This window comes from Tiliqua scincoides, chromosome 1 (genome assembly GCF_035046505.1).
Source record: "Tiliqua scincoides isolate rTilSci1 chromosome 1, rTilSci1.hap2, whole genome shotgun sequence".
NCBI classification, from domain to species: domain Eukaryota; kingdom Metazoa; phylum Chordata; class Lepidosauria; order Squamata; family Scincidae; genus Tiliqua; species Tiliqua scincoides.
Window position 1 is genome coordinate 296,698,514 of NC_089821.1, and position 17,847 is coordinate 296,716,360.

Consider the following 17,847-nt stretch of genomic DNA (forward strand, 5'->3'; position numbering starts at 1 on the left):
TTTAACAGTTTCAAATAATTATCTTCCATCAGGGTGCTGGATTTTTTAGTTAAAAGTTATACTCAAATATTTGATTTTGGAAGTTATTTGTAAACCATACTCTTGTAGTTGTTTCTCCTTCTCTCTTATAATTTTCACTAATAGTTTAGTCTTGATAATTAATCTTTAATCTAGCTACTTTTCCATAATTATTTAAATCTTCCAATAAAAATTTCAAAGAATTACTTGGGTTTTCCAATATAAATACCAAATCATCTGCATATGCATGCAATTTAAAGATTTCATTCTGCAATTTTACTCCTGTAATTCTGTCATCTGTTCTTATTACATTATTTAATATTTCCAGTGTAAGGATAAAGAGCAATGGTGAAAGCGGACATCCTCGTCGGGTTCCTTGTTGGATCGGTATTTGTAAATTCTCTGTTTATTCTTATTTTTGCCTTTTGATTCCTCGGATGACTTTTGTAAAATTTCCTCCAAATCTCATTTCTGTTAATTGTTGTATCATAAAACCCCAGTCCACATTATCGAATGCTTTCTGTGCATCTAGAAAGACCAAACCCATCTTTTTTCCTGGATGTGCTTCAAAATATTCTAGCATATCAATAATTATCATCACATTATTTTTCAAATGTCTCTTTGGTAGAAAACCTGCCTGGTCTTCATGTATTATCTGGATTAAAATCTTTTTCATCCTTGTTGCTAATATTGTAGCGAAAATCTTATAATCAACATTCAGCAGAGAAATTGGTCTATAGTTTTTAATTTCTTTTTCATCTGTATCTTGTTTATGTAACAACGTTATTATAGCCTCTTTCCATGTCTCTGGCATCTCACCCATTTTCCAGATCTCATCCAATACCATTAAATCCATTAAATCCATTAAAAGGAGTTTGCAGGATTTCTTCAAATTTATTATAATATTCGAATGGTAGACCATCAGGTCCAGGAGTCTTTTTTTTTTGTTTCTTAAAAGCTTCTCACATCTCTTGAATTGTAATTTTATGTTCTAATAAATCTTTTTGTTCTTTCAAAAGCCTTAATTTATAATTGTTGGCCAAATATTCTCTTTGTTTCTCTTTATCTAATTCCTTTTTGTTGTATAACAGTCGAAAATAACATTCTATAACCCTTTTCATCTCTTGCATTTTCATTTTCAAATTTTTTTTCCATTTCTTCCTTTTGTATCACTCTAAGTTCATGTTGTAATCTCTGTATTTTCTGTTGAATAGCTTCATTTGAGGGGTTGCCTTGACTTTTCTTCTCTTCCTCCTTTAGCTTCTGCATTATATGATTTATCTTCAAGTTTGGCTTTCTTCTCGTTTTTGCCACATAGCTCAGGGCAATCTCTCTAAAAAAAGTTTTACTAGTATTCCATATTGTTTGTATTTTCATCTGCAGCTGCGGCATGTTTCTGTCAGGTGTGTATACATTAAGCATTATTTAAGCTGCTTGTCTTGCCTGCCTTCTTCATGCAACCATTGTATGCTTACATTAATCGTCATAATAAAAAAGGCAAAATCATGTCAATGTCATGATCAAGCAAACAAAATTTGATTATCAGAAACCAATTAAGTATACTAGATAGTTCAAGCAAATTCTAGCCCTATCTGAAATGAACTGTCATTTGTACCTGTTTAATGGGATTCACTTCCAAAAAGTCTTGACACAATTGGTTTTTAAGAACATATATTAAGAGTGCCAAGCCTACCAGATAATGTTCTAGCCTCTGCTCCTTCCACTCCCTGAACTGGAAGAGGAAAAGGGGGATGCTCTTCAATTCTAGCCCCTCTCTTTTTCAGGGAGGGGAGAAGGAGCAGGAGCAGTAGCAAAGGCAACTGGATAAATTACCCATAAATCTGCTGACTGAAGCATTAGCCTCAGTTCCACCAATGGGCTCAGCCCTGCTCAGATCAATCTCTTACTTATATCATGATTTAGGAATAATCAGATACTGCCTCCATAACATTTAGATTTTACATTTTTAACTTATTCTTACTCTTTCTCCATCACATCCAGGTTTTACTGCTCTAATAGTCAGTTCCAAGAGTCCCATGTCCATAACTCGAACATAATCTGAACAAAACAAAATAAATATCTATTAAACTGTTCAAATGCTGTCTCGTTCAATAAAACAATATAAGAAAAGCCCTACTGGATCAGGCCAAATACCCATCTATTCCTGTCATGGAGGATGTGTATTTAATTCCTCTATTTTTATGTAATATTTGGAAAAGGGGAAGAAGAGCCTGTAATAAAGTGCTTGTTCAGCTTGGTGGGATGCCATTTTATCTAATTTACCTGCATAACCCACAGCTCAGAAGAGCCTTTATGCTGGTGAGATGTGACTATTTTAGTGAACAATTTGGACTCATTATGCAATTCTATAGGCAAACATTGTTAAAATTTCCAATAGCCATGTTAATGGAAAGAAAGTCTAGTGGAATAGGTTACATAGTTAGCTTCAGATATTTCAATCAATTTAAGATTTATTGGTATCTCAGCATATTATTAAATCAGGCCCATTATCAGTCGTTCAGGCCCATAATCAGCCTTGTCAGCTTCTACTTTAATCGCTCAACTTGCTACCCCCCCCCCCGTTCTGTGAAGTGGTTCGCAAATGCAATTCAGAACCACAAAAAACATCTTTACTCCATCCTACTACAGCACACAATCATGTCTAATCTGCTACTAGTTACTATATTTGCTTTACAGAATAGCAACTTTTAAGTTGTTTTTCCTGGCTTTGAATTCTAAGGGTTAAACACATTTTAACCCTTAGAATTAACCCTCAACACACTTAACCCTTCGAATTTAACCCTTAACGCACTTACCTCTTTGGAGGTTTACTGTAGCAACATTACACTTGTCAGATAAATGCAAAGCAGCCTCATCTAAGATGATTCTATAGCAAAAAGTTCAAGAACAAAATAACTTTTGTATTTAATATACAAGCAAATAATTTTACAAATTCAGCTGACTGGAGATTATGGGTTATATTCCAATAACCATTTACACATAACTCTCTTTCACAGTCTCTCCCTCCTAGGGCTGTTCTCTGAGCTCCCCAAAGGGGTGGGGGGGGGCGCTTCAGGAACACTGCAGGACACAACGGAGAGGGCTGTTGTGGGAGAAATCACATGGGAAACAGTCCCAGACAGTGCATAATACTATGATTTACATGGACTCTTCACTTAGTTACAGCTGGTAGGGGTCACAAGAGCCACACATAAAGGAAAGGATTCTATATGCAGATGTTTTCTTTGAATGGTTTGGGCAATCCAATAGACACCCTCAGCTTCATGACTGATGTGGGATGCTATCTTGAGGGTGTGTGTTTCATTTGCCTACGATAGGGATACTGTTACAAAACATACGTTTTATCTTAGAAACTAGTTCACAAGTGAATAAAAATATACACAGGTTATGGGATTATGAGACCAAGAAAAATTTTAAGTTCACTCTTTCATGTGAGCCTACAATCTGGTATCTGTGCAACCATAAAGACAAAGAAGAAGTTTGAGACAAAACATATTGACTTATGCAAGTTTCTAGACAGCATATTCAAGGCTCACAGCAGATAAATTAAAACTCTAATGTGAAAATTATGGCTCAAAGGGAAGCACAATACCTAAAACACATGCCCAACCCAATCCTTTCCATCCGATTTCTCCTCAGCAACTTCTCGCATCAGCCCCTCCCCTCAAAGTTTTTTACAAAATTAAAAGTTAAAAGAGTGGTTGGAAATGTACCTTTGGGAACTGCTAGAGAGCTTCCATGATCATTTACACTTACATTAACCAGATACACCCATTTATACCACACTACTTGTGTACTGAGCCTTATAATGTTTTTAAAGTGGTGAAATATGCAAGTCATAGCTTTTTAAAAGACTCTTAAAACTGTACCTGAGAGTAGATGATGATTTATCCAGTGCTACACTACTTGAAATGCTAAAAGTTTCAACAGTAAGAAGAGATCTGGTTGGCAAAAACAGAGGCCTATCAAAAGCAAAGAAATAAGTACAAAAATATTATTTTTGATATATTTAGTAACAAAAAGATTCAGAATTCTCAAGTTCCCATAAATAAATCTGACATCCTGATGTTGACAGCAAATGGTTCAAACACCAGTTGTCGTAATGGACTTCATTACTACATAATGGACTACAAATACTACATTCATTTTAACTTACCAGTAATTGAGGGCACAACTCCAGAGATGGACATGGAAAGTTGTAATAGAGGCTGGAGGATTATACCCCAACACAGGTTCATCAGAAATGTTTAAAAAACATGAAATCTGCAAGTGCAAAGAAGTGTAACAATAGATTCATTGTACTATAAATCCATGATGCTTAATGCCAATAAAGGTTTTCAGACTTGATAAATCCATGATGAAACACAAGGAGACAGGCTGGACAGGGATATGGAAGGAGTACACCTCCTAACAGGGACTGACACATGGAAGCATATGATTTTGAATTCACTGGACTGTAGTCTTCATGAAACTTATTGCATGGCAGGTTTGCCCCACAGGGCTTCGTTTCTAACATGCGCGGCATCGTAGTTTAGAAAACTGCCTGTTTTTGTTATTACTGAGAACAGTGGTCTCCAGACCATGGCCTGGGGGCCAGATGTGGCCCATGGAGAACCTCTATGCAGCCCGTGGTCAGCCTCTGGCCCAGCTGACCAAAACACAACCAGAGTTCTGCTAGTGGGGTGGGGGAATGGGGGTCCATTTAAATACATGTGCTTTATTTCTTGGGCTGTGTTGGTGCTTGGAGAAATCTTGTACATTTGTGCTCATTCATTCATTCATTTCAGTCATTCATCTAAGTTCCATCTCTAATGTATTTAAATTTTATATTTAATTTTTTTCCCGGCCCTTGACACTGTGCCAGATATTTGATGTGGCCCTTCGGCCGAAAAGTTTAGAGACCCCTGGTTTAGAAAATAAAGAGATGAGACATCGCTAGCAGGAATAAAGAACAAATAGTTTCTTATGGATTAAAATATATTTATCAACTGTTTTAAACATTATCTGAAATATTAATTTTTGTGTTATAATATTAAATCATTTTAAAACTTTGGGTCTCTTTAAAACTTTTAAACCTAAAGGCAGCTACAGTGCATTGGAAGGAAGAATTACCAATTTGAGTAAATATAATCTCATCTAGAAAAAAAGACTATCCAAGTTCAATATTATGCATTGCCTTAGAGAACAGATTTGGAGCCCAATCTTATGCATGTCTACTCAGAAGTAAGTTCCATTGCAGTCAATGGGATTTACTTCCAGGAAAGTGTGCATAGGACCACAGTCTCAGTCACTTGTTTAAGCCATTTCTGCCCAACACTGCATTTATGCAACAGGGATCAAATATGTGCACCTGTGAGCTGGGCAGAAATGGGTTAAGACAGACCGGATGAAGCTCCGGAGATTAGTCTACCAACAAATTCTGTGCATCATCCAAGTGCTGGATGCATACATCCTGCAAAGGGAACCACTGGCTCCGGATGTAGAAGGGAGTTGTTCACACCATCAAGTAACATAAACATTAAGAGTGGATTTTAGAATGTTACCATACCTGCTCATACCAGCTTAAGCCTGAAGGAAGTACTCTATGCTGCAGAGTGGCTCCTCTTAGCCCAACAGCAACTAAGAATTCCTGCAAAGTCAAATCAAGCGATCCCAAGTCAGCAACAGTCTTGAGATTTTAAAACACAGCTTTCACAAGTTCCCCATCCATCCTTATAAGCAGAACATAGCACTTCAATACCAGAAGAACGACAACTGTCTGATTAGAAATTATAATCATATTTATTGTAAATTAAACTCTGATTGCAGTTTCTAAGGATAAATGTTCTTGGAGAGCATTCATGTCACTGGGAATATGATGAACAATCTTAAGCTTTACTGCAATCGTGGCCTCCACTGTAAAATGGATACGGTCTGTCAAGCTGTTAAAAGTCCTAATAAAAACTCCACTATAGAGAGCACCCAAACATCATAGAACTGCAAGGCGGCCCTTGGTATCCACAGGGATCTAAACCCCCACGGATTCCAAACCCCATGGGTGTTCAATTCCACGAGTCAGGCACCCTGTTGCCTTCCAAATGCTACCAGTGCCATGCTCTGGTCATGTCTGGAGTGCCCTCTGAGGGCCAAAAAGCACGACTTCTGGTTTTTGGCCAAGAACTGGAAGTTGTGCTTTTTCACCCTCAGAAGGCCTTCCAGAGGCCCCCCTCCCCCAGTGGGTTTGGAAACTACAGATATTCCAATCCGTGGCTACTGAACCTGTGGTTAGCTAGGGCCGCCGATATTTTTAAATTTTTGCACAATGTAGGGAAGACATCATTCTTCAACATAACAGAATATAAAAATGGAAAGCACCGACAATGGAAAGGGAACTATAGGATCTGGAAGTTATTTCTGACTCTTAAGTAGTGGTTTTGCTGCCAGCCTTTCAACAAGATGTTTTACAGTTCTAAACCACGGATGTCAAACATAAGGCCCGGGATGCGGCCCCTGGAAGCTTTGTATCCGGCCCTCAGGCTCTCAGCTGCTGAACAGTGCTGAGGTGTTACTGCTGAAACAGCAGCCCACGTGAAAATTGTTTCCCATATCTTGAAATACAATCAAGATTTGCGTACTTTCTCTTCTGCCATTGCAGTTAATAAGCTTCTATATGATAACAAAGTGCCGATTTCTGGCCATCATCACTTTCTGCTTAATGACAACACTTCCAGCCGTCAGCAGGCAACCCAAATGCTAACTTCGGCCCTCTGTATGAAATGAGTTTGACACCCCTGTTCTAAACTGAAAAGATGGATATTTCAGTACCAATTAAAAAATTGTTTTGATAATATACATTGTGAAGACAGGACTGAATTCATGCAAATGCTTTTACCGGAAATATGCAGACAGAATCATATAAATGAATACAAACCTTTGTATTGGTCTCCAGTTTATTGGATTGTATTTTAACTGCAACAGACAGCATACTTAAGCAGTCCATTCCTACACCATCTGAAGAAGTCCTACTAAGACCTTCCTCTTCAGACAAATAAATGGTGGGTTCTAACCAATGAGGATGTCTCGCACTTGGCAGTCTTATTTCAGATGGAGGTACAATCTCATCCACGACACCTACAGAGAGATGAATTGATGGTTGAATGGTCCCATAAAGCAACTCACATTACAATTAAAGTCTCCCATGTAAAAGTTCAGGGGAGATTTTCTGAAGTCTACAGGTGGAGCCTTGGTATCCACGGGGGATCCATTCTTGGACCACTGCAGACACCAAAATCGCAGATAAGCAAATCCACAATCTGACCCTTAAGCCCTCCGGAGGAGACTGAATCACACCTCTGGTCCCCTTTCGGAGGAACCAGGTGGGGCCCAAGTCTGGTTCAAAGCAGGTCCGGGGGGCTCCCTAAAAGGTAGCTTCTCATTTTCCTCCCCCACCTGGAAAACATGAAATGGCCCCACCTGCATTTATCTAGACATGAAATGATTAGCAATCCCATGTGAATCAAAACTCATGGATGTATTTTCCCACCAAATAAGTGCGCATTTGATCCAGTCCTAGAAGTACTGTTAAAGGCCTGAGAAAAAATTATTAGGCAAATTCATGAACACAAATCAACAGCTATTAACCAAATGGCAGCCTCATCTTCAGGAGCAGTATCTCTTTAAATAAAAGTTGTTGGGGTAAAAACTACAGAGCACAGTCACTAAGAAAACAGGAAGCTACCTTCTACGAAAATCAGGTCATCTGGTCCATCCAGGTTGGCACTGCATTTTTTGAATGGCAATATAATTTTTCTCTGCCCTAAATAGTTGTACCTGGGTCCTCCTGCATGGAAAGTATGACCAACAGCCCTTCCCCAATGTAGCAAGGAGAATGCCAGCATGATCTGCTTAGGAAGCATTTGATAAGCCTTAGTTAGGAACAAAATGCTGGCCTGGATGGACCATAAATTTAGAACAGTGTTATCCCTTGTTTTGCAGTTTGGGAAAACTGGCATGTGGAGCTCTTCAGCTTGCAAAAAGGGCAAATCCTTCAATGATCTCCAGCTGACAAGACATTTTACAAGTTGCCTAAATCACTGAAAGCAGCACATTCTCCTCTATCTCACCAACCTACTTTGTCATACATTGAAGCACAAGTTGAAATTCACTTACATTTTCAGTTTCCTACCTTGATGATATAAACTTAGACTACTACAATGGAGACAGATGTAATGCTTGTCTTCAAAACCTTCATATTTTGTCACACAGAACAATGAACCATTGCTAAACTCAAACCAAAATTCTCCATGTTTGTCTTCTGATACATTCCCATCATCCTGCTAGAGAATGAAACAGAAAGATATACAAGTTCCACTGGCACTGAAATGGTGCAACAAACAACGATAAAGTTGGCTTGAGTCGATGAACGTTTATGTGCTTAAGGTACTGCAAGACTTTTTGCTGTATGAATTCCAGGTGCACTTAGTGGCTGGGATGTACTTTTACCTGTTGCATCAACATGTCAGACTGCATCAGCAAACTGAAGTGGTGAGTTATACGCTATAGCAGTAGTTCTCAAACTCTCAGGGAGAGTTTGAGAGCTACTAAGCCTTTGCCTCAGAAGGCAGGGGGAAGGCAGAGAACCAATGCCCACCATTGCTCCTCTGATCGAGGTGCAGGGGCACGCTACCACTCACCACCGCCTGCAGGAGTCAGTCGGGGGAGCCCAGAGCCAGCCTCAGCAGGGCTCCTCACACTGTGCAGAGCCCTCCAGAAGACAATTGTGATCACTTCCGGTTTTGCAGTCTAGAAACAGAAAGTGGTCGAGATCGCCTTCTGGGCAGCTCTGCGCTGCATGGGGAGCCCTGCTGAGGCTGGCGCCAGGCTCCCCCGACCCCCAGGAGGCTCCTGTAAGTTGCGGTGAGTGGCAGCGTACGCCCCGATAAGAGGCACGATGCTGGGCATTGTGGCTCTGCCTTCCCCTCTCCCCACCCCTTAAAGGAAAACAGCATAGGGCTCTCAGGCTGGGGCATCATGACACACCAGTTTGAAAACCACTGCACTATAGGAATACTAGTCCAAGCCATGTGGGATCAAAAAAGACATAGTGGAAATGGAAAAGGTGCAAAAGAGAGCGACTAAGATGATTACGGGGCTGGGGCACCTTCCTTATGAGGAAAGGCTATGGCCTTTGGGCCTCTTCAGCCTAGAAAAGAGACGCCTGAGGGGGGACATGATTGAGACATACAAAATTATGCAGGGGATGGACAGAGTGGATAGGGAGATGCTCTTTACACTCTCACATAATACCAGAACCAGGGGACATCCACTAAAATTGAGTGTTGGGCGGATTAGGACAGACAAAAGAAAATATTTCTTTACTCAGCATGTGGTCGGTCTGTGGAACTCCTTGCTGCAGGATGTGGTGCTGGCGTCTAGCCTAGATGCCTTTAAAAGGGGATTGGACAAGTTTCTGGAGGAAAAATCCATTACGGGGTATAAGCCATGATGTGTATGCGCAACCTCCTGATTTTAGAAATGGGTTATGTCAGAATGCCAGATGCAAGGGAGGGCACCAGGATGAGGTCTCTTGTTATCTGTTGTGCTCCCTGGGGCATTTGGTGGGCCGCTGTGAGATACAGGAAGCTGGACTAGATGGGCCTATGGCCTGATCCAGTGGGGCTGTTCTTATGTTCTTATCTTCTGTACTGTAAGTCTCACCTTGACATCAGTGAATACTGAAATTAATCCGTGGTTAACATTCAAAAGCACCGAGAGAAAACTTTGTGTGTTCCTGTTTTGGGATTCTAACTTTTTCTTTTTCCGTGAACAGTAGTTTGGATCAACGGTAGAATAATACTGCAGTGTTTCCTCCTCAGACCCACTCTCATCTTCTACATGAAAACAAAGAACATTTTTAAGCAATACATGACAATAGTTTCAGGGAAAGCTAGATGACATTAAAGAAAAAAAACATTACACTACAATGAATTCAGAGAATCATGAGAGATGCTTTGCTTGAGGAATAGGGCTTTCCTATCCTCTCCTCCAAGCTCCTGAAAATTAACCTGAGAGTCCTGGGTGATCTTGGGTCAGGCACTTCCACTCAGCCTCACTGACCTCAAAGGGTTGTTGTAAAGATAAAAGGAGGGGAGTAACTATGTACACCACACTCAGCTCCTTGGAGAAAGGGCGGAATAAAAATGTGAAAAATGTGTCGGAATTGAAACAGTGAAGGGATATGGCACGGGTGTTGCCAACAGAAGGGGAAATCACACAAATTATATCTCCCCCACACAGTTACTTATGCTACATACCTCCAAATTCAAACCAATAATCAGACTTGCAGCACAATCCTACCCAACTTTCCAGCACTGATGCAGTCATACCAACCACATGTGTACTGCATTCTACTGCAAGGGGGAGAGCAGTGATGGATGCCACCTCAAGGTAAGGAAACGTGTTACTTCTGGGCTGCATTGCAGCTGCACTGGTGCTAGAAAGTTGGATAGAATTAGGCCCTTAAAGTTTTCCCCTAGGAAAAACAAGTTATCCTTTTATATTTAGGCTTTGTCTTAGTTTAGCAGCTTCAGCTGTTTTAGATACTCTATCACATCCAAACTCACTGTTTAACATGCCAATATTTAGTACATTACCATAGTGAATATTAGTTCTGAATTGACTGAAACTGTCTTTACTGAAAGTGTTGATCAGTTGGCTGGCCACTGAAAGTCCAACACCATAAGAAATATTTTCAAATGTCTCTACAGGAGATGGAGCTGTGGGTTCCCACAACAGTAAGTCATTACTGATCCTAGAAAGAAAAATAATGCAGTTACAATAATCTGATGGAAAAATTCAAAACAGCAAAAACATGACTATAATGGGGGAAAAATACACTGGTAATGTGATAAATATGTATTTCTGAACTGTTCACAAATAGACAACTGCATGCACAGAACTATTGCATTCCAGTGAGTGCCGGGGGTGGGGGTGGAAGCTAGGTGGAGGGTGTTAGGATGGGAGCTATATTTTAACGTAAGTGGGAGGCCTCTTCTTTCTCCTCCTTTTGTGGAGGGTTGTGGTGGGACTGCTGGATTTGGGTCTGTGCTGGTTTGTTTTGCCTGTTGCTTGGGTTTGTCAGTTTTGCTGTAGGGTGGGTTGTCTGGGTTTCTTCTTCCTTAGGGTGGGCTTGTTCCGGTGCAAGGACACTGGTCCTTGCTGGGGAGAGGTGTGCTTCTTGTATTGAAAGGTTTGGGAAGTAGTGTTAGTGCTGCCAAGGGGAAGATGGAATCCCCCTACTTTTTTGGCTAGTAACACACCCCAGCAGCTATCAGATTCTGCTTTTGAAACACCCTCATGTTTCAGAAGTAGTTTGTCAAGCAGTACAGTGCAAGCACAGGGCTTTTGTTCAGGAAACAAGGCAGGGAATAAAAAACCACACTACATACACAGAACTGTTACAACTGTGAGGCGATTTGCCTCTTGTGCTTGTAGACAGTCAACAAATATGACCAATGTTTCTGGTCAGCTAACCAAAACCCCTAATACTTATACTTGCCTGTTGTAAAGCCTCTCATAAAAACTCTTGTTGGGTAGTGTTAAATACACATTTGGTAACATGAGTTCTAGTACATAATGAGAGTTGCTGATTGCTTTGTCCTGAAACTCAGTCATCTCCACTGCATCTCCTGGCATCACCATCTAGAAATAACACACACAACATCCTAAGTGGGTAGAACATCCTTAATTAAATCAGAGTTACAAACACACCTTTCAGATCCAGACTCTGCTTTAGCACAAACATCCACTGTGAGCATGCTTTGAAATCAGATCACAGTAAAGCATCTTTATATCAATCTAAGCACCAAATAATTGCATGGTGGGAGATGCATAGCTGGTCCTCGGAGCAGCTTTTTAAAGTTTAAAAATGGCTACAGGGATTGGGGTAGTTGCGCTCATGCAGAGATGTTTAATCATTTACTTGACTGAAATCATGCACATATAATACTATGAGCCCTGCTAGAGAAAGACAATCAGGTACTAGATTCACTTCAAGGTCCTTTAAAGGTATTGTTAAGGAGATATCAGGTGATCTAATCCCAGATCTCCTGTATCACCTTGTCTGGCCCTAAGTCTGTAAAATACTTTTCAAAGCAATGTTATTTGATCCCGCTCAAGCAGAAGTTTATCAAAAACTTAGGTTGCAATTCTACACCTACTTAGGAGTAAGTCCTACCAGACTCATACATTCCTACCTTATCAAAATGGCTTATAATGATTTCCTGAGACTAACAGTGCAATTGTATGCATGTCTACTCAGAAGTTAGTTCCACTGTGTTCAACAGAGTTTACTCCTGGGAAAGTGTGCACAGGTTTGCAAGTTTAAGCCAACGAAACTAACCATAATTTTAGCTATCATGTAGCTTGAACAAAATTGCAATAGATAATTACTGGTTGAAAACACTGCAATTAGATGCAAACTATTTCCTGAAGGCAAATGTACTTAAACAAGAAAATCAGCACTGCAGCTATCTTGAAGCCTATAACTAGAACTGCAGGAAACATCCCCTCCACACTGACAACAGAAACAGGAAACGTTCAATGCATAACCTGCTCTGGACTCACAATTTCACTTGTCAACTATGTCAGGGGTGCCCAAACCCCGGCCCTGGGGCCACTTGCGGCCCTCGAGGCCTCTCAATGTGGCCCTCAGTGAACCCCCAATCTCCAATGAACCTCTGGCCCTCCGGCGATTTGTTGGGCCCACACTGGCCTGACGCAACTGTTCTCAGCGTGAGGGCGACTGTTTGACCTCTCGCATGAGCTGTGGGATGAGGGCTCTCTCCACTGCTTGTTGTTTCATATCTGTGATGCAGTAGCAGCAGCAAAGGAAAGGCCAGCCTTGCTTTGTGCCAGGCCTTTTATCGGCCTTGAGCTATTGCAAGACCTTCATTCATTCGTATAAGTGCATCTTTAATATGTAAACTATGTAAACATTTATGTAAGCTTATGTAAATTTATTCAAATTTTAAATGTAAATTAATTCTTTTTTTTTCCCCCCCGGATCCCGACACAATGTCAAAGAGACAATGTGGTCCTCCTGACAAAAACTTTGGACACCCCTGAACTATGTGGAAGAGCTGGGAGACTAGTACAGGTTGAAATCTCTTCACACATGGGCTAGATACTCTTCAGGTATACATTAAATCCCCCAAAATAAGTGCTCTAAAGATAAACCTTCATTCTTACCTCTTCATTCTCAAACATGACCCTACGAGAGGAAAAAGGCGATGGCTCTGGTCGTCTAAGATCACACACATCCTTCAGGGAATGGGCTCCTCCTTCCTCTTCCTCCTGAAAATGACCATCAGCTTCTTCTTCATCCTCAGCTGCTATCCTTTCCAGAATGGAGTGTACAGCAAGTGGATTTATTTTAAGTACAATCCTAATATTCCAACAAAAAGGGCAAAAATTATGACTAATGCTGAAATAGTTAACACAAATCTTATGTCAAACTGTTTATAAAGTATCAACGGCAGCCATTTCATCTACACACACAAAAATGTCTTACTTCTAATACTGCATTTATACACATATCTCCCCCCTAAAACAGAGAAGTGAAAGACACAAACAATAACCTTCTACAGATCTGAACCCAGTGTTCTAGGCTTATGGGGACCCCTGTCTCAGGCAGCACTATCAAGCCAAAATATTAAGTGACTAGAATTGGTAGTAAATATTTTGCTAAGAACACCATTTTCAGAGAGCTTTTCCATCCAGAGTACAGGTGGAGCCTATTTATCCGCATTAGTTCTGTTCCGTGACTCGGCGCGATTAACAAAAACGCGTAGTGCTAAATTCACTGCAGCCTGATACCTCCTGATGGAAGGAAACTAAGGCAGCTGTTATCAATCCCCTCCGTACTCAGCCCTCCCCATTGCCAGCTGCCTGGCTTCTTTCATAGTTGGGATGCTGATCTTTTAAGAGTCCAGCCCTATGCATTTCTATTCAGAAGCCCCATTCCACTCAATGGGGCTTACTCCCAGGAAAGTGTGGAGAGTATTGTAGGCTATATCTCATGCTTTGCTTGGTGGAAAGGCTTGCTTGTGTCAGTGATTGCCTGCACCATCACAATGGGGGGGGGGAAATTTGGCAAATGCTCCCTGGGTTTTTTAAAGCAATCCATTCTGTTGCTACCACATCTGCCCTCTTTGCTGGCTCAGGGGCTCCAGGGGTGTTACTGTTCCTTTAGAAGGGGAACCTCTTCCAGCGCTCCAGGGCTATTTCCCTGCCTGGCTGGGCTGCCTGGACACCAGCGCAGAGCAAAGGAGGCAAAGGTGTGTGTGACTTTCAGTTCCCCCATCCTGTTCACATTGAGACAAACCCGCAGATAAAAAAATCCGTGGATAAATAGGCTGCAGCTGTACTTAATTACCTCTCCCAATATGTCTGGGATTATAATTAACTGCGCTCTGACCAATAAGAGGTTTTCAGCAGAAGACATTTACAAACCTATAGGATTTACTTAACTATGAGGGGGAAAACACACACAAAGAGGCATATCAGAACATATACCCAATAGACCCAACAGACACCAAATATCCCATTTTACCGTGGCCAGTCAAAGTTGTCCGATGAGGTCATTTCTCCAACGATACCACTGGAAACTTGAAAAAATTTTACTGGGGATTCCTGTTTACCTTCTTCAAAAGACCCTATGATGAAACCAGAAAAGATTATGTAGAACAGAGAAAGAGCTAGCCCTAGCTGTGAAAATATTTAAATAGTGACCTGCTCTATGCATCAAAAGAAGGATAAACTCTATTACAGTGGTTCCCAAAGTCCTCCTCAGGAGGAGGGAACCACTTAAGTTTTTGCAGGAGTAGGGGGATGGCAGAAATGCGATCCCTAGGATCAAGCTGCTGCCAGGGCTGATGGTTTTTTTTTAACTTATCTTCTGCAGCATTGGTGTCCAGGGCAGGGGGAGTCTCATGGAGCCCTACACAGGACTCGTCAAACCTCTGTAAGTGTTAAAAAGCAATTGGAAACCACTTCTGATTTTTGATCGTGAAACTGAAAGTGGTTTCTGATTGCTTTTTTTTTTTTACATTTACAGAGGCCAGTGCTGAGGAAGTTAAAAAAAAAATCAAACCCGCAAGGCAGCACGATCCCGGGGATTGCGTTGCTGCCACCCCCCTGACCCCAACCATTAAGGGACCAGAACAAAGTGCTTCCCTGGCTGGTGGGTCATGACCCACCAATCTGGGAACCACTGGTCCATTGTGATCACTCCAAACCAAAATCTACAGCCATTTAAACAACAGGTGTGTGTTTGTCTTTCTGGACCCCTGAGAAAATGTTTGTATAATCTTACAACAGCATAAAGTGCACCAACAAAAGGTATTAGTTTACAAATAGGTCTCCCACATTTCCTGGGATCAAAATACAACCAAAACCAACTATTACAAGCTATCATTGACTTTCTGTTCATCTTACCAGTTAATTCTTTAAAAGTGAGCTCCAGTTTAACTTGCTCTGGAGTTGGCCCTCCAGTGAATTCAGTTTTAAGTTCCATATCCGTAAATTCCAACTGAAGAATTTCCTTCTGAAGTGATTTCTTAAACCAAGGTCCTCGTTCTGGGTCTGATCTTAGGTCGGGTATTGGAAAGCGAACGGAGAGCTTCAAAGCTGGGGCAGTCACTTGTACTGATACTTTGCAATTGGCAGGAGTACGTGAATCGTCCAAAAAAACTTCAGCAAATGCCTTGTGCTAAAAACAAAGCAATTTCAAAAAACTTCACAGTTCTGAGCAAAAAAAAAAAAATGCCTGTACTGAAAGAGAGATACTGTGGAATACTATTTCTTAAACAAAAATATTCACAGCTGTTATGACTGCTATAAAAACAATTCAGCTGATTACAATCTTCTGCAGACATATAGAGGAATATGCCAATAGCAGCCTCGTTATTACTTTCATGGCCTACTTCAGAAATAGTGGAAAAGGAGTGATCTACAGTCAAATCAGCTGGCATTAGGCTACAATCCTTTACACCAGTGTTTCCCAAACTGTGGGCTGGGACCCAAAACGTGGGTCACGAGCCCGTTCCAGGTGCGTCCCCATTCATTTCAATATTTTATTTTTAGTTTGTTAAACTTGATGCTACCATAGGATGTGACTGCGTTTGGGGAAATGTTACAGACCTGTACTTTTAACAAGCTACTACTATGTATATTCTTTTAACAATGATAGTAAATGGGATTTACTCCTGGGTAAGTGTGGGTAGGATTGCAGCCTAGGATTGTTAAAAGTGTTCCTGCTTGATGTCACTTCTGGTTATGACAGCACTTCCAGTGGGTCCTGACAGTTTCTCATTCTAAAAAGTGCGTCCCGGTGCTAAATGTGTGAGAATCACTGCTTTCCACACTTACCTTAGAGTAGGTCTGCTTCAAAGTAATGAGACTTATACAACATAGGATTGAGTAGTATGCATAGGATTATGTTAGCAAAGGAATTCATAACATTTAACCCACAAGTCAAACACAATCCACTAGGCCTGATACAGTGGCCAACCGGTAATTTAACAAATCTCTACCTGTGCTCCCTGCCTTGGGCTGCAAAAAGTTGCCAAACACCTGCTAGGTCACAATACGCAGCTGATAAGCTGCACTGTTCTGGCAGGCCATGAACTGTAGAGTATTCGTATCTTACAGGGGCTCAAATCTTCAGTTAAATCAAGCATGCAAGGACTATGAAAATAAATATTCTCGAAAAAACACACCATTTAATAGACAAAGAAAAGTAGTTCTCTTGGAGGAAAAATGGATGCCATTCTTAAAAAACTCTTTCTTTAAAAAGGAAATATATCATGTCCTTTCAACAGTGTTTCTTCTGTTTTTATGAAACAAAATATTGCAATGTAGCCAAAAATCCCAAGTATCTAGATACATGCATGTTCTTAACAATGTATACTGTCCAAAATAGGAAAATACTGTCAAGTGAGAAAACCACTGAAGTCTAATAAACGGTCTATTTCAAGACTGGTTCATATGTGCATTTTCATCACTGATCAGACGTCATTACTGATCATCACTGAAAAGAAATTTCATATTACCTCAAAACACAATGATTTCAATGGAGTTTGTTCAGCTGCAAGTAATCAATTACTGAGTAATCAAGTATCATGAAATGATATAACAAGTGTAGAAGTTAATAGCTGTTTCACAGTACAGGAGAGCAGCAATAGGCCAAGCAGTTTCTTTCTAAGGGAGACAGCACCGTAAACAGTACAGAAGCAAAGCAATATTATTCCCTGCTTACCAGACTAATGTGTTTGTTGTAAGAGGTGTACATGTGCGATGCCATCATCTCCACTGGGGTTAACTTTTGTGGCTGAAGCAAGGAATTTAGCCTGTCAACAATGCTGATATCCAACTCACAGAATACTGGACTCAACTTGATTTGTAAATCTGCTTTCTGAGGAACAGAACTCAGTCTCCCCTGGCTACCCTACAAAAAAGTACATTAGAATTCTTAGCAGCAAAATGGTAAAATACAGTTAATAAAGCTTAGTATAAAAGCTTATGCTTTTTTCTCTCTCTACAAACAACAAAGGAAGGAACCTTTTTTCAGTTTTACCTGAGGTCCTTTGTTATCCGAGTGCTTGCAATGGAGCTGAAGGCATGAAAGAGGGTGCAACTTGTTCCCTTGTTTTTCAGAATGAAACGTTAGCAGCTTTAAAAATTAAAAAAGAAGCAAAATTAGTTAACAGATCAAATTAAATTAAAACTGCATAGAAAGATTTGTCACTTGCTAAACTATGTACTAAGAAG

General features: G+C 40.6%; 1 protein-coding gene across 4 annotated transcripts in view; it reads right to left on the reverse strand.

Moving 5' to 3' along the window:
* Positions 1–17,847, reverse strand: part of ATG2B (autophagy related 2B) — a 62,349-nt gene that overhangs the window by 19,105 nt on the left and 25,397 nt on the right. For all 4 annotated transcript variants that reach the window (XM_066628716.1, XM_066628708.1, XM_066628698.1 and 1 more), the window contains exons 13-27: positions 17,654–17,749; positions 17,336–17,524; positions 15,514–15,787; positions 14,630–14,732; positions 13,267–13,462; positions 11,576–11,718; positions 10,671–10,828; positions 9,736–9,908; positions 8,204–8,354; positions 6,950–7,149; positions 5,588–5,668; positions 4,196–4,302; positions 3,909–4,001; positions 2,835–2,905; positions 2,000–2,076 (exon numbers count right to left, since the gene is read on the reverse strand). In XM_066628716.1, the coding sequence (XP_066484813.1) occupies positions 2,000–2,076; positions 2,835–2,905; positions 3,909–4,001; positions 4,196–4,302; positions 5,588–5,668; positions 6,950–7,149; positions 8,204–8,354; positions 9,736–9,908; positions 10,671–10,828; positions 11,576–11,718; positions 13,267–13,462; positions 14,630–14,732; positions 15,514–15,787; positions 17,336–17,524; positions 17,654–17,749 (2,112 nt within the window). The remainder of the gene's footprint in view (positions 1–1,999; positions 2,077–2,834; positions 2,906–3,908; positions 4,002–4,195; positions 4,303–5,587; positions 5,669–6,949; positions 7,150–8,203; positions 8,355–9,735; positions 9,909–10,670; positions 10,829–11,575; positions 11,719–13,266; positions 13,463–14,629; positions 14,733–15,513; positions 15,788–17,335; positions 17,525–17,653; positions 17,750–17,847) is intronic.